We start from the raw sequence: 14,493 nt of genomic DNA, 5'->3' as shown, positions 1-14,493 counted from the left end.
GTTTCAGCATAAAAAAATGCCCCAGTGCACAAAGCGAGGTCCATACAGAAATGGTTTGTCGAGATTGTCGTAGAAGAACTTGACTGGACTGCACAGAGCCCTGACCTCAACCCCATTGAACACCTTTGGGATGAATTGGAACGCCGACTGCGAGCCAAGCCTAATCGAGGGATTCAATTCAAACAAACCTGGGGGCATTTTCTGTTCAATTAATCTAGGTGTTCAAATGCTCATGTGCTTTGCTAGTACAGTGTTATTTTCCCAGAGTAGATTTTGGATTAGTCAAACGGCAGTTAGTATAGCCACTGCACAATAGTTGAGCCTTGAACAGCTTGGATGACAAGTAGGTTTGAGCTTAAAACAGTAACACACAAACGCTATGAAATAAATATGTTTAATATTAAATCAGTATGATACATTTGAAAACAAATATTTGCTTATATAAGTTTTACAGATTCAGGTTGCCTGGCGGGTTGTGTCTGGGCCTGTATGGCCAGCAGCTGCACAGTCATACCCTATCATCACGTGGCCTTGTCAAGTGCTGAACAACTTCTCTTTGGAGAACCCTTCTCAGACGTCACCTTCACAAAGAAAGACGGATGTTCCTCTCTGGGGCCACTATTTCACTTCATTAATGTGTTAAACATGATAAGATACAGTTCATTATATTAACTTACGCTTACTGTTCTCAGCAGCCCTGATCGATCATCTCTAGATGCTGCCGGGAGAGAAAGAGGAGAGTCCGATATCAATTCACTTGCAATACTTGTAAAGCCAGTGGTGTTGGTCGTTGTACTTAAAATATCAATTATCTAAAGCCCATTTGAAATAATACTACTGAAGGGCTTGGTCATAATGCTAGTTTAGCATTCTGCCCATCTTACAAAGARGTGCATCATTCTAGGTTCAGAAGAGAGCAGGGACACCCCACGTAATCACCCTGAGGCTGACTGTAAGCCCTCATTCACCTCTCCTATGAGCTGCATGTCTCAGACAGGGAACACTGTCCTGTCTTGGAAGCTCTGAGACGGTCCGCTTCATTTCAGAATGCTCACTTGGCACGATCAACAGTTTGGTGGTGTTTGCTGTGCCCAGTACCTATACCGAGTTGAGTTAAAACAAAATAAGTTAACACTTTCTGCATCTGAATGAAGAGGTAAAAACAATAGAAAGACATACAATAGCGCAACTTATCTGAGGATGTCGGCCATTTTTAACATGACACTGTTGCACTGARGATGTCTCCAGCAGGTGGCACTATTTCCCAGTCAGTGAATGTCAAGTTGACTAGTGTAGCCACAGTATGAGAAGGTGACATCTGAGTTGTATAGTAACCTGGTGAGTAGTCCTGCTGATGAGAGCTGGGGCGTTGTAGGAGCACTGGGACGCAAGGTCATCACAACTCCCATAGATCACCACCACGTCCTCCATGGTGCCGTCGTACACGTCAAACTTCCTGTTCACCTCCACGTCTACCAGATAGGCCCGGGCCAGATGAGAACAAATCCTGTGGTAACTCCAGCCCTGTGAGGGAAAAGGATTTTGTTCAAATGATTTTGGAACTGTCTAACAATACTGTCTGTTGTCCTGTTGTCCGCTGGTTCTACAGAATGCTAAGTAACGCAACTCACGCTCTCAATCTGTGCTGCGAATATGGCCATTTTCTTTGTTTAACTTTATAGGAATGCTACAGTGGATGTGTAACTTGCAGAGTGTGAGACTCCCATTTATTTCAATGAAACCTGGGCGTAAGCAGTTTGGCTCTTTACTACATATTGCACCATAGAGCGCTAAGTTGATAGTACCTGATAGATAATGTGCTCCATGAAGGTGCTGGTGCTGATTTTCACTGCCAGGGAGCGCCAGATCATATACTCCAGAGACGGGAACTCGGGGAAAACATCAAACGCCTCAAACAGGGATTCAATAGCAATGAAGCAGGTCTGGGGAGAAACCATGGACAAACAATAAGGAAAAATATAGACTGGGGAAAAAATGACGGATAAGGTTTGTCTAACAATTGTCTCCATGGTTACGTGGAACAGTTGGAGAAGAGGCCTTATGGCTAGTTTATCAACCTCACAGTGACGTTTTTGCACTCAATTATCTATGTCGTGAAAGATCACACCCTTGTCTGACATAGCTATTATCAGACAGCGGAGTGGATGTTCAGTTACTTGGGCTTTCTCCAAAACCTGCATCAGATACAGGGCCATTCTGGAAAGAGTCTTGATAATATTGCCCACTTTGTCCATACTATTCTCCTTTACATTTGTACTGATCTGACCTTTGAGATTGGATAAGGTTCTCAAACACTTGTTTTCACTGACATACGTAGGCCATTTCATGCGAACAAAGTTTAGTAAATGAACTGTAGAGAGACCTGAGTGGCTGTCTCACAGGTGACCGTCATCTCCATAGACTGCTGGGTGAGACAGTTGAGTTCTCCCATGATGGCCCCGCAGCTCCTGTAGTCTGTCAGTCTGGTCTTCTCCTTGGGCCTCTTGCCTCCAAAGTTTGGGCTTCCTCCAGTCATCTGCGATACAGTACGGTTCAGAGATTCACATCCATACAGTATAAGGTTATGATCACAGAGCGTCAATCAAGTGATTTTGGTATTGTTTGATGATTAGGGGAGCTTACGCTATAAGACCAGCATTGGATATAAATTACCTCGTAAATAATACAAATAGCATCGACATAAGAGATCATTTCAAGGTCCAGCTTCCATTTCAACAACCGGAAACCCTTCCATGTAAAGTATAATGTAAAAACATAAGCTGGGGATGTGTACATTTAATTACGCCTCTTGAAGAAGATGCATCAACCAGCGTCATCAATGTGACCCGGGGAATAAGGATGGGAGCTCTGAGAAGAGGATACTGCAGTTTGTAAGTGTGACAGCTGGTCTACCTCATAGGTAACAAAGCATTTGCTTTTATGCCCATCGTGCTGCTCCATGACTCAGAGTCATAGAGCTTATTACACACTCCGTCTTCATACAATGTGAAAATGACCTGTGACGTTGGTAAGTTCAAACCATTCTAGGATAAGGAGATCAAACAAACAAAAAAACTTAGCAAAAGACAATTTCTTAATACAGTAATTGCGGAAGTTCAGCTTTACAGCGTGATTGAAATTTTAAAGGCAATGTTCCCGCTTAGTGGAGACTGCATTCACGGTAACCACTGSATATGTCGTTTCAATCGGAAAATTCCCTTTAAATTTCTATTGCGGAATCTGTAGAGCTTCAGTGTTAAAGATTGAATAGAGCCCTAAGTAACAAAGGGATGTTTGTGCTTTTAACATTTTACGACCTTGCTAATTACAAAAATAATTTTGAATAAAATACTGTACTACAATAGAGCCCTCCTTCTACTACTTAGAGATTGTTGTTGCACTCAATATTTCCATTTGAGACTTCCCTTTCTAGTTTGTTTTCTACTATCCTTAATAAAGCTTCAACAAATAAGTGTCCCTGAAGGTACTTTGGCTTACTGTATCTACCGAATGAGAAATTCGATATAAAGAAAATGTAGGAAACGTGTTCATCAATGTTTCTGAATATTGTTTAATATCAGGTCCTGAAACCAATGCCTTATACTGCATTAACAACATGAATGGGACAATGACTTAAAAAAATAATAATCCAGTTTTGTATTCAGAGGCAAAGAAAAAAGAATTGGTATAGAAAATGAGCTGATTTTGAACAACGGCGTAAGATCACAAGGTAAGTAAAGGTGTCTGTACAAAGACAGCGCTATTATCCCCTGCCTTTCAAAATGACCCATAATTGCACTGTCACACTGTAATGTGTTGAAATAGCTTACATTGTGTTCCATTTTAAGGTAACCAAAATGACAAGTGATTAAGTGTAATTTCCAAATATTAATAGCATTGACTGTATACTTGATGTTGTGTTCTACAGAGTTACAATGTGACGGAGAGAGGTAATTAGTTTGTGGTGAAGATTGGGAAAGAAACTACTGGTGAGTAGTAGGCAGATGAATATCAGCCAGTCATTATTTTGTTTGCTATGAAAATAATGTGTCATGCCAAAGACATTCATTCCCAACTATTACGTCTAGCAGTGATGTTTCAAGTTTGTGGTTTGTGTCTGATCATATTACAAATGAAAACCGCTTGATACAAAAACGGGAATTCATTTTCAGAACAGTAACCACTGATTAACACAACTTCAGCTCAGTAGTATGTTATCCCTTTTACTATTTGTGCATATCAGTACATACCTTAACCAGGCCAGAGACAATCAAGTGTATTCCTTGAGGGTCATCATTTTCTTGTATGATGGTGTCTCCAAAGTCAAAGAAAAGAAGCTTGGCTACTGTCTGAAATAACACAATAAATAGAAGAAAAAGAATTGCATGAAAGAAACATTGGTATAATACAGAAAATAAAAACAATTGTCATTCTAAGGCAAGGGTCTGGGAGAAGTGTGCTCTACCTTGATGAACTGAATCTGGGTGCTGTCTTTATTCAGCCAAGGCAAATTCTGCAGAAGCTCCTCTGCTGTTGCTGCTGGGATTGTTGGCGGAAATTTGATCAATTTCTTCATTTTTATGTCAATCATCTGCCAAAGGGAAAAATGTAACATTCATTAATTTAACAATATATGTATGTATTTGAAGAAATTCATTGGAGGCATTGTAAATGGCAGGAGGAGCAAACTGAAAGCACCTTCTCCAGCTTTGATGCTTCTATGTCATCTAAGAGCCCCCCGAACACGAGTGTATGAATGGCGTCTCTCTCACTGTTCAGCACGGCTCGTATGGCCTGTCTGGTCTTCACCGAGATGGCAATCTCAGGATGGTCTCTCTGCAGCAAGCCTGAGAAAAGATCCCACAAGGTGTCCTCAGTCACACTCCTGTCAGTTGTAAACTTAGCACACTGTGCGTAAGCTTGCTATCAAATAACAAAAAGAACCTGAGATGCACTGAGGGCTACATAATTCTATTTCACAAATAGAAAATCAAYCTGTTTTACATATACTTGTAGTGTGTAATCCTGCTTTGTGCCTGTGAAGACTCCCTAAGGTCACCACAGATCTGCTCTTTCTAAATGCTAATGAAAGGTGTTATATAGTTTTCAGAAAGAAGCATCAATCTCGTCCAGCAGGAGAGCATGCTGGGAATCTGAGAAAATGGCTCCATGAGGCATTATTACCAGTATCCTACTGAGCCCTTGTGTTCTCCCAGAACACATTTAGGTCCCCTACTTTGAGGAGTCACCTATGTCCTGTTTCTGTCTTTGATGGCGTACAATGGACTGGTAGTTACTTACATCCCATACCTTTTCTCCAAAGCCCTGCTAGCTTCCCGATACCAGGGGCCCAATCATTAGTATTTCCTGATGTGTCCCATTTCCTTTGATGGTTGTATCTAAAAAGATAGTTGCTCTAAAAGTACACAGACTTGATCCCAGCCTGCTCCCTTTTTCTCCCTCTCAAGTAAGTTTGGTCAGAACGTAGGTCCGTAGAATCCCTACATGCATGACTAGAACAACTTCAACTATATGCAAGTTAAAATGATTGTATGATGATTGGCTAGCAGTGCATTTTCCTCCATTAACCAAGGTACACAATTAGAATATCACACATTATAAACTGGGTAGTTCGAGCCCTGAATGCTGATTGGCTGACAGAAGAATGAAGAATTCCATGAGAAAATGGAACGAGATGGATTTTGGCTGACATTCTGCACATTTTCTCATCGATTAAACATTTGATCTCAATAGTTTTCTGTTCCCAAAACTAGAATCTGTTATGAACAAAGTGTACTAAGGTTCTGTAGACTTTCGCCTTTGCAAAAATGTTTTTTTTTTTTTTTTTAAATCGCCATGGCATTGAATACTTGTTTCTGATTGGCTTGAAGGGCATTGTAGAGCATGCATTATTTGCCTATAATGTACTGTAGAATTAAATGGCTATKATTTATTCTTACATGTTCTATGTTTGAGCTGCTTTTGAAAACAAAAGTAGAATTGAAAACATTATTGGCATTGTTGAATTAGATTTTAATAATGGCAAGCTAGGACTGATGGTTTGGTTAGCTAAACTAGCAAGTCTGTTTYGTTACCACGGCAACTACTGTAGGTATCTACTAAACATGCTAGCTACTTGTGGATGTTGAACACATTTCTACCAGCAAATGAACACATTTATACAGGAAAATGAACACATTTATATCGGCACATGTGTTAAATTATAGCCATGGTATAAAAGGGATAATAAACTGGGGACTCTATGCGTTCGTTCTTTGGAAAATAATGCAACTCGGTGGAACGTAAGTTCCACTCTGCTAGTGTATAGTGGAACACACTTTACACGTTGTTCATTATTTCCCATAGAACGGATAGCCCTCGTTGGTTATCCCTTACTTACTATACCGGCCAGTCAAGAGCATCAACATCAGTCCATTGAAGGATTCTGTCATTGTTTCATTGAATACTTTTTTCATTTATATCAATTTAGGGGAGGTTCAATGTAGGATACTTGACATGTAAATAGGACTGAAGGATTGTTGCTGTGAAAGATGTTGGTGAGTTAAAGCCAACTAACTATACTATATTTGTGATCCCACAGTGACCATGGTTAAAGTGATGGCCTTTATTTAGCATGACTGATATACTGAAGATACAGACAGTGTACATGCAGTAACATTGCTTGTATGTCTCCCCTACTCTCTTACCAATCTCCCTGACAGCTTGCTGGCAGTTTCTCTCCAGTATTCTTTTCAATTTCTGCAACACAAGATGTGGTGTGATGTACATAATCCCAACACATTATAGGGCTATGGAGTAATTATTATTTGGCTAGATACATATCTGTGTAGCAAAAAAAGCAAAAAAATAAAAGGTAGGTACCTGAGATTTCTTTACTATGAGAGGTCTAAACATGATATCATGTTGTGAAAAGATTAACATCTGTTGTTGTATACTGTACTGTAAATGTAATTTAAAAACACCTTAGATATGCTTTTGTCATCAGAGATATGGTCAATGATCTTGCTTATGTGCTCCTCTCCGATGACATAGCCTTTCCCGATGTCATACCCAAAACTGAGCTGCTTATGGATCTGACGGTTTATGATTTCTATGAGCTTGGGAATGATGATCTGAAACATATACATTCAACAATAGATTATTAAGATTCACAGCATTGCTAAATGCAACTGGATAACCTTAGAAAAATGTACTGCAAAGCTATGTCAAATCTACACTGAGTGTACACAATATTAGGAACACCTGCTCTTTCCATGACATAAACTGGCCAGGTGAAACCAGGTGAAAGCTATGAGCCCTTATTGATGTCACCTGTTAAATCCACTTCAATCAGTGTATATGAAGGGGAGGAGACAGGTTAAAGGATTTTTAAGCCTTGAGACAATTGAGACATGAATTGTGTATGTGTGCCATTCAGAGGGTGAATGGGCAAGACAGAATATTTAAGTGCCTTTGAACGGGGTATGGTAGTAGGTGCCAGGCAAACTGGTTTGTGTCAAATACTGCAACGCTGCTGGGGTTTTCACGCTCAACACTTTACWGTGTGTATCAAGAATGGTCCACCACCCAAAAGACATCCAGCCAACTTGACACAACTGTGGGAAGCATCGGAGTCAACATGGGCAAGCATCCCTGTGGAATTCTTTGCCCTGACAAATTGAGGCTGTTCTTAGGGCAAAAGGGGGGCAACCCAATATTAGGAAGGTGTTACTAATGTTGTTGTTTTTTTTACACTCKGTGTATATCACTGATCATAGATTTTATGGTCCCGTCAAACCATAGCATACCTTCACCAAACGAAGTGCCCTGGTAAGGCGGATCATTTTAGACACCTTCACAATTTTTATCATGTGAATATTGACAACATATGCTGTGGTTTCTAAATAATGGTCCAGGAATATGTCAACACAAGCCAAGACGATAATGAAGAGGTCAAACTGGTTCCAGTGATTGAAGATATAGGCCTTCCTCATGGCCAAAGCCTGTAGAACAAGAGGAAATGTGTCACAGAGGGTCTTAAAACCCAAATGTCTGACATTATGCGAAGGTATTGTGTATTAGATCATTTTTAGTTGACATGTATTTTAGTGTAGGCCTATGTCCTGCCTTCAGTATAGCCTCCACAAGATAGCCGCTGAAGAAGATGTAGTTGATAACACTGAGTTCTAGGTTATGTTTGTCACTGATCGCTGGGATGAACTCCAGGATGATGGGGAAGATGTTGAGGACAATCAATGTGTAGATGAAATACTCAAAGGGGAGGCTGAAGACAACCTGGTAGCACCGCTTGAGCATCGCATTCCTGAAATACAACATATCGTTGCGTACATTATGTGTCATTAGAGCAGTTATATAATACCGTTATTTCACTGTGTAACCTGGTGGTCTAAATTCATTTACAGTAAATCTCAGCTGTGCTTTCTTACCTTGATGGTTTAAGTTTATCAAGCTTGACATTGTACAGCCAGTCCTCTAGACTCCTCCGAAGAGACACAAAAACACCTTTCAGCTCCCAGTATTTCTTGACATCCTGAACACTCATGAACCTAAACAAAGACAGAAACATATGCATTACTCTCCCAATTTTTGCAAACATTTCTTCTCCTATACTTAAACAGTCCTCAATATATATCATATACCTGTATATGAACTCATATTTCCACTTTCTAAAAATAAACCACACATAACTAAAGTGCATTCGGAAAGTATTCAGACCCCTTGACTTTTTCCATATTTTGTTACGTTACAGCCTCATTCTAAAGTGGATTAAATAAAAAATGGTCCTCAATCTACACACAATACCCCATAATGACAAAATGAAAAATAGACTTTTATAAAAATGGTAAATTGATTAAAAATAAAAAAACAGAAATACCTCATTTACATAACTATTCAGACCCTTTGCTATGAGAATCGAAATTGAGCTCAGATGCATCCTATTTCCATTGATCATCCTTGAGATGACAGTGCATGTCAGAGCAAAAACCAAGCCATGAGGTCAAAGGAATTGTCCGTAGAGCTCCGAGACAGGATTGTGTCAAGGCACAGATCTGGGAAAGGGTACCAAAACATTTCTGCAGCATTAAAGGTTKCCAAGAACACAGTGGCCTCCATCATTCTTAAATTGAAGAAGTTTGGAAGCACCAAGACTCTTCCTAGAGCTGGCTGCCCAGGGAAGAAGGGCCTTGGTCAGGAAGGTGAGCTTCAGAGTTTCTCTGTGGACATGGGAGAACCTTCCAGAAGGACAACTCCGCAGCATTCCACCAATTCCACCTTTATGGTAGAGGGGCCAGACGGAGGCCACTCCTCAGTAAAAGGCACATGACAGCCCGCTTGGAGTTTGCCAAAAGGCACCTAAAGGATTCTCAGACTATGAGAAACAAGATTCTCTGGTCTGATGAAACCAAGATTGAACTCTTTGGCCTGAATGCCAAGCATCACGTCTGAAGGAGACCTGGCACCATCCCTACTGTGTAGCATGGTGGTGGCAGCATCATGCTGTGAGGATGATTTTCAGTGGCAGGGACTGGGAGACTAGGCAGGATCAAGGGAAAGATAAACCAGGGATGCAAACTGGTGAAGGCCCAAAAAAGTGACACTTTTTTCCCCTCCTCACTGAAACATGCAAAAAAATCCCTGCTAGGGGGAAATGCAGGTTTTAACTAATTAAACAACAAATAATGTGATCTACATGATCAGTCTCTGTGTGTAAAATAAAAAAGTGGTTAATGTGAACCTAACTCACAGCAAAAGATTTTGCCTAGACTTTACTAAAAATGACACTCAAGTCTGAGAAAAAACAATACACTAATATTGCAGTTAGCCATGACAGCCTMTATAATAGAACGCTTGTGACCACACACACACACATCTAAATATTGCACTTGGGGGAAAAAAATCTTAAAGTAGAAATAGAATGAAACAAACAGGCATAACTCTTTTTTGGTTACTACATGATTCCATATGTGTTATTTCATAGTTTTGATGTCTTCAATATTATTCTACAATGTAGAAAATAGTAAAAATAACAAAAAACCAATGAATGAGTAGGTGTTCTAAAACTTTTGACCGGTAGTGTCAATACTTTTATTTTCTGCACTTTGAGATTCTTGTATAATGAAAATCGCTTTACAAATGGAATAAATTATTATATGTTTTTCAGCATCACACCTGCCTAATTCTCACTCGAAACAGTTTGGTGTTTAATAAACTAAATTACACATTCTCGTAACATCTGACTCCATAGTGATCTGTACTTGCAATTTCTAACGTTAGTCTAGTTAGCTAACAATTCACATTTAGATATGATAATTTATCAAAACGTAGTTTGGAAGTAACTAACATTACTAAGTTAGTGAACTAGCTGGCTACTTTTCAAAGTAACTTTAGTTAGCTAGCTAAGTAAACTAATGTTACCAATATGTATCTTAATGGTAACTTTATCGCAGTCAAAGATTATCTATTATATTGGCAAAATAGTCAGGTGACCGCTCTAACAATGGAAATTCATGTCCTCAAAGATGGAAGGCAGGAGAGAGGAGGCGAGATCAGGTGGGACCATTCTAGCCAAGGAAAAGGCAGATACGCATGTGAACAACAGGCACAACTAAGTCATTTTTCTCAAAGTTGCGGGAATGCCACGTGCATCCACTTATAGCAGTACGTTATTTGTAACAGCATAAACATTACGAAACTTCAATTCGATCAAATAAGACTCGACACTCTCCCATAGACCTCCATACAAAAAAAAGACCACTTGGTCTGCTTATCTCATGTGGACAGATTTTGGCCGTTTTTATTTATTTTTGTTTTAATTCTAAAAACCTGTTTTTGCTTTGTCATTATGGGGTATTGTGTGTAGATTGATGAGGGGGGGGAAATGATTTAATCCACTTTAGAATAAGGCTGTAACGTAATAAAATGTGGAAAATGTCAATGGGTCTGAATACTTACCGAATGCACTGTATATTACTATATACTATGACATGAACAATAATAGAATCATGACCCAGAGATGTCAAATATTTAAGGGGTGCTTAATCTAAGTACATAATAAGGTGCAATTACTGAGGTTAGAGTCTTCCAAGTGGTGCCCCCTTTTCCAAAGGGTGCCACACACTTACACAATGACTATAAAAACAATGGAAGATGCTCATCAATCATAGCCTCCATTAATTCTAGCCAAATGTCTTTGTTGTAAGCAGTATAGCTCGATCAGCTCATTCAAAAAAAGAACAGTATGTAACAGATCAGTATTTCTCACAGGTAATGATGTCATCAGCTGCTGTCTTAGCTCAACGTATGCGATTATAAACACATAGACCCGGACTGAACCAAGTGGTCCTATATCTTTTTGAGTGAGGTCAACGAGAGCAGCACTTACTTTCCCTTGTGGTCTGTCATGTTCTCAGCTGTATTGATCAGGGTCCTGGCTGCCTCTCGGTTCAGCATTCCAGCGCTGTACTGCTTCCAGTAGCTTGTCTGGTAGGAAACCAACATCAGTTTCCAGTTTAGGCACCATTCATTCTGGACTCTTAATGATTCATCTGTCAACTTCATGCTAAACCCATTACATTCACCAAAGTCAATAGTTCCTTCCCTGTGGGCTAAAAAGTTAATTATATTCTTATGGGTCATCCTAACCAAATTGTAGAAGTGTATCAACAAGGCTACAACTAAGTGAGGAAAAGCAGAGGTACAGGCTGTGATTAAAGAAACAAAAACAATTTCTAACGTAATATCCTATCGAACACATTGATTTTACATATTTCAGAACAACAGAACATTCGACCTCATCCTCTTTTTAGGTGAGCATTGCTTCCATGTGTTGTACATTGAACAGGCTGAACGAGCGATTAGACCCATCTCTGTACGCAAGGTCAGGGTGACTATGATGAACATTGTGGTTAGTAGGATCCAGTGGGGTGAACCATACCTTCTGAGCCTTCAGGATGCGCATGCGAGCCTCCTCCATCATGTCCTCCAGCTCCTGTGGTGATGGTCCATGGGAAATGTCCCCGTCACAGTCTGGGCACTTAGTCATCCTGGCTGTGGGAGAGAACTCTTCAATGCTAACCTGGAAGAAAGGGCACAGGCAAAGACATATATTTTCACTCATATGTCAAAGTAGGAGTAAAATATAGATATACTGATATGGGTGTTTACACTGTAACACAGTGTCAAAGAAGACAGAAAGAGACACACAATACCTTTTCATTGAGTGTTTTATAGGGGTCCTCTATGAGGACTCTCTGCTCTGCCATTTCCCAGTTAGCATCTGCTAAAAACCTGTCAATCTTCAACAAACTTAAAGTGTTCTGCGAGCTCTCCCGCACCCGCTGCACCGCACTATACATGGCCATGCGCCTGGGCACAGACACATCATACAGGCCTGGGAACACAACATACATTATATAGGCCTGGGCACAGACACATCATACAGGCCTGGGAACACAACATACATTATATAGGCCTGNCAGGCCTGGGAACACAACATACATTATATAGGCCTGGGCACAGACACTTCATACAGGCCTGGGAACACAACATACATTATATAGGCCTGGGCACAGACACTTCATACAGGCCTGGGAACACAAGATACATTATATAGGCCTGGGCACATACACTTCATACAGGCCTGGGAACACAACATACATTATATAGGCCTGGGCACAGACACTTCATACAGGCCTGGGAACACAAGATACATTGTCAGAGAGAGACAACCTCTTGCTGCCTAGGTGCTCCTAAGTGCAGTTTAGTTGGCCTCGCACACATAAAGAGCAATTGTTGTTATTGTGAACAACCTGTCAAGGAAGAGAAACTACTTGACACAGTATACCTCACCTAATAGTCTAAGGAACCAAGTCATCGATGACGCATTGATAAGAAGTGTTAGGACCACCATTCCAGAAGACAGGACCAAAATCTGTAACAGAGATGATATTCAACTGTCAAGATTGCAATTACATTAATCGAGGCCATAAGACACTGCTATCATCATGGTAGCCTGCTAAAGGGGTAGAAAGTACCAAATACAAAAAAATCCCTACCTTTTCTCTCACTTGCTCTTCATCCAAATCGTCTGACTGAAAAGCCATGAGTGTAAGACTTAGACAAAAGGCCCCTTTGGTCCCTCCCCAAACACAGACTGCTGCCCACCGCCAGCTGAAGCCATAGCCAGTGCGTACCAGGAAGGGTGACAGTGCAATAACAGTCACAAGTCTGTAATAGAGAAAGAAGAGTCCCAAACCAAACTGATACATAACATTAGTACATGGTAGAAAAACGGGTTAAATGCCTGATGTAAACTCATTAAAACAGTGATGTTCTTTACCTTATGATGTACATAGCAAAGTAGAGCACTACAATGTTGAACAAATCGTTGACGCCCACATGTTGAAATGCTCTGGCTACCACAATACCAACAATGAAGAAAATTAAGGTGTTGGCCAAATAGGTCAGCATCTCCCAGAACCTATAGAAAAATTTGAAACTTGTCTTTAGAAACTATTTTAAATTCAGAAAGCACCACAGAAAGTGGATTTAATTATCTATACTCACCGTAAAAGAAACACTTCAATTTCTGGGCTGAAGTTGACAGTGTCCAAGACAAGCCCCATAATGAGGACAGCTATGACCCCAGACATGCCTAGCCATTCAGCTAAATGACATGAAAATGTTACATAAAACATTTATTAAACAAATTATATTTATTTAAGATACATTTCTTGCTATTGAACAAACCAAATGACGTCATTTCTAAAAGGACGTAAGAAAAACTCCCTTACCGAAGTAAAATGTGATGTACGTCATTGCCAGGCTGATGGTTATTTCAATCAGTCCATCGTTGAAGATGTAGGACAGCCAAAACATAATGATCTTAGACATGATGAACCCTAAAAGAGGGCTCCCGAAGACTTTCAATATCAGCTTGATGGTGAAAGTTGTTGCTGTTGGATGAAAACATTCACATGATTACAGAATATTCCTTCTTTGTACCCAAAAATAGATACAACTGTACATTTGACAGATAATGCACATTGTACCTTCAAAATGACTAAGATCAGTGGCAAGGTCTTTGAATGCATCAAATGTAATGATAGAGGCACCATCACTGAACAATGACTCTCCCTCTATCAGAAGTATGAGGGGTTTAGCTGTTCCTGTAGAGAGGGACATAGTGAGTTCCTACCAGTACAGCTGATATCATTAAATTGCATTATTCTGCAGAAAGATGTGTATTCTTACCGAGACTYCGTAACAAAGCCGTTGATATGAAAGGGTCAATGGTGCTTACAATGGATCCAAACATCATGCCAACATACCAGTCCCAGTTGTAAGCATACACTTTCACAACTAGCAATGCAATCATAGAAGAACTGAGCAAAAATCCAGGTATTGCCAGCAGTAGTACCTGTTTAACACAAAGTTTAAATAATCTGTTTATGTTATTTCTTTAGTCATTTC

The 14,493-nt window shown here is 40.1% G+C and overlaps 2 protein-coding genes across 2 annotated transcripts; both read right to left on the bottom strand.

Moving 5' to 3' along the window:
• Positions 1–445: 445 nt before the first annotated feature.
• Positions 446–8,059, bottom strand: LOC139024755 (sperm-specific sodium:proton exchanger-like). The gene is made up of 13 exons (XM_070439683.1): positions 8,045–8,059; positions 7,809–8,003; positions 6,984–7,133; positions 6,708–6,759; positions 4,699–4,847; positions 4,466–4,591; positions 4,251–4,349; positions 2,384–2,536; positions 1,806–1,943; positions 1,336–1,524; positions 969–1,098; positions 678–718; positions 446–581 (listed from the first exon to the last, which is right to left on the bottom strand). Exons 1-13 carry the CDS (start codon positions 8,057–8,059, stop codon positions 522–524), a joined length of 1,497 nt encoding a protein of 498 aa, XP_070295784.1. The 3' UTR covers positions 446–521.
• On the bottom strand, positions 8,059–14,434 carry LOC111960970 (sperm-specific sodium:proton exchanger-like). Its single transcript, XM_023983119.2, has 12 exons — positions 14,275–14,434; positions 14,073–14,189; positions 13,815–13,976; positions 13,588–13,687; positions 13,361–13,501; positions 13,077–13,248; positions 12,871–12,952; positions 12,231–12,412; positions 11,957–12,097; positions 11,405–11,502; positions 8,448–8,567; positions 8,059–8,323 (listed from the first exon to the last, which is right to left on the bottom strand). Exons 1-12 carry the CDS (start codon positions 14,396–14,398, stop codon positions 8,059–8,061), a joined length of 1,704 nt encoding a protein of 567 aa, XP_023838887.2. The 5' UTR covers positions 14,399–14,434.
• Between the last annotated feature and the right edge of the window lie 59 nt (positions 14,435–14,493).

The sequence above is a fragment of the Salvelinus sp. IW2-2015 genome, linkage group LG4q.1:29 (genome assembly GCF_002910315.2).
Source record: "Salvelinus sp. IW2-2015 linkage group LG4q.1:29, ASM291031v2, whole genome shotgun sequence".
Taxonomy (NCBI): domain Eukaryota; kingdom Metazoa; phylum Chordata; class Actinopteri; order Salmoniformes; family Salmonidae; genus Salvelinus; species Salvelinus sp. IW2-2015.
The sequence above is the reverse complement of the archived record's forward strand: the minus strand, read 5'-3'. Positions and strand labels throughout refer to the sequence as shown.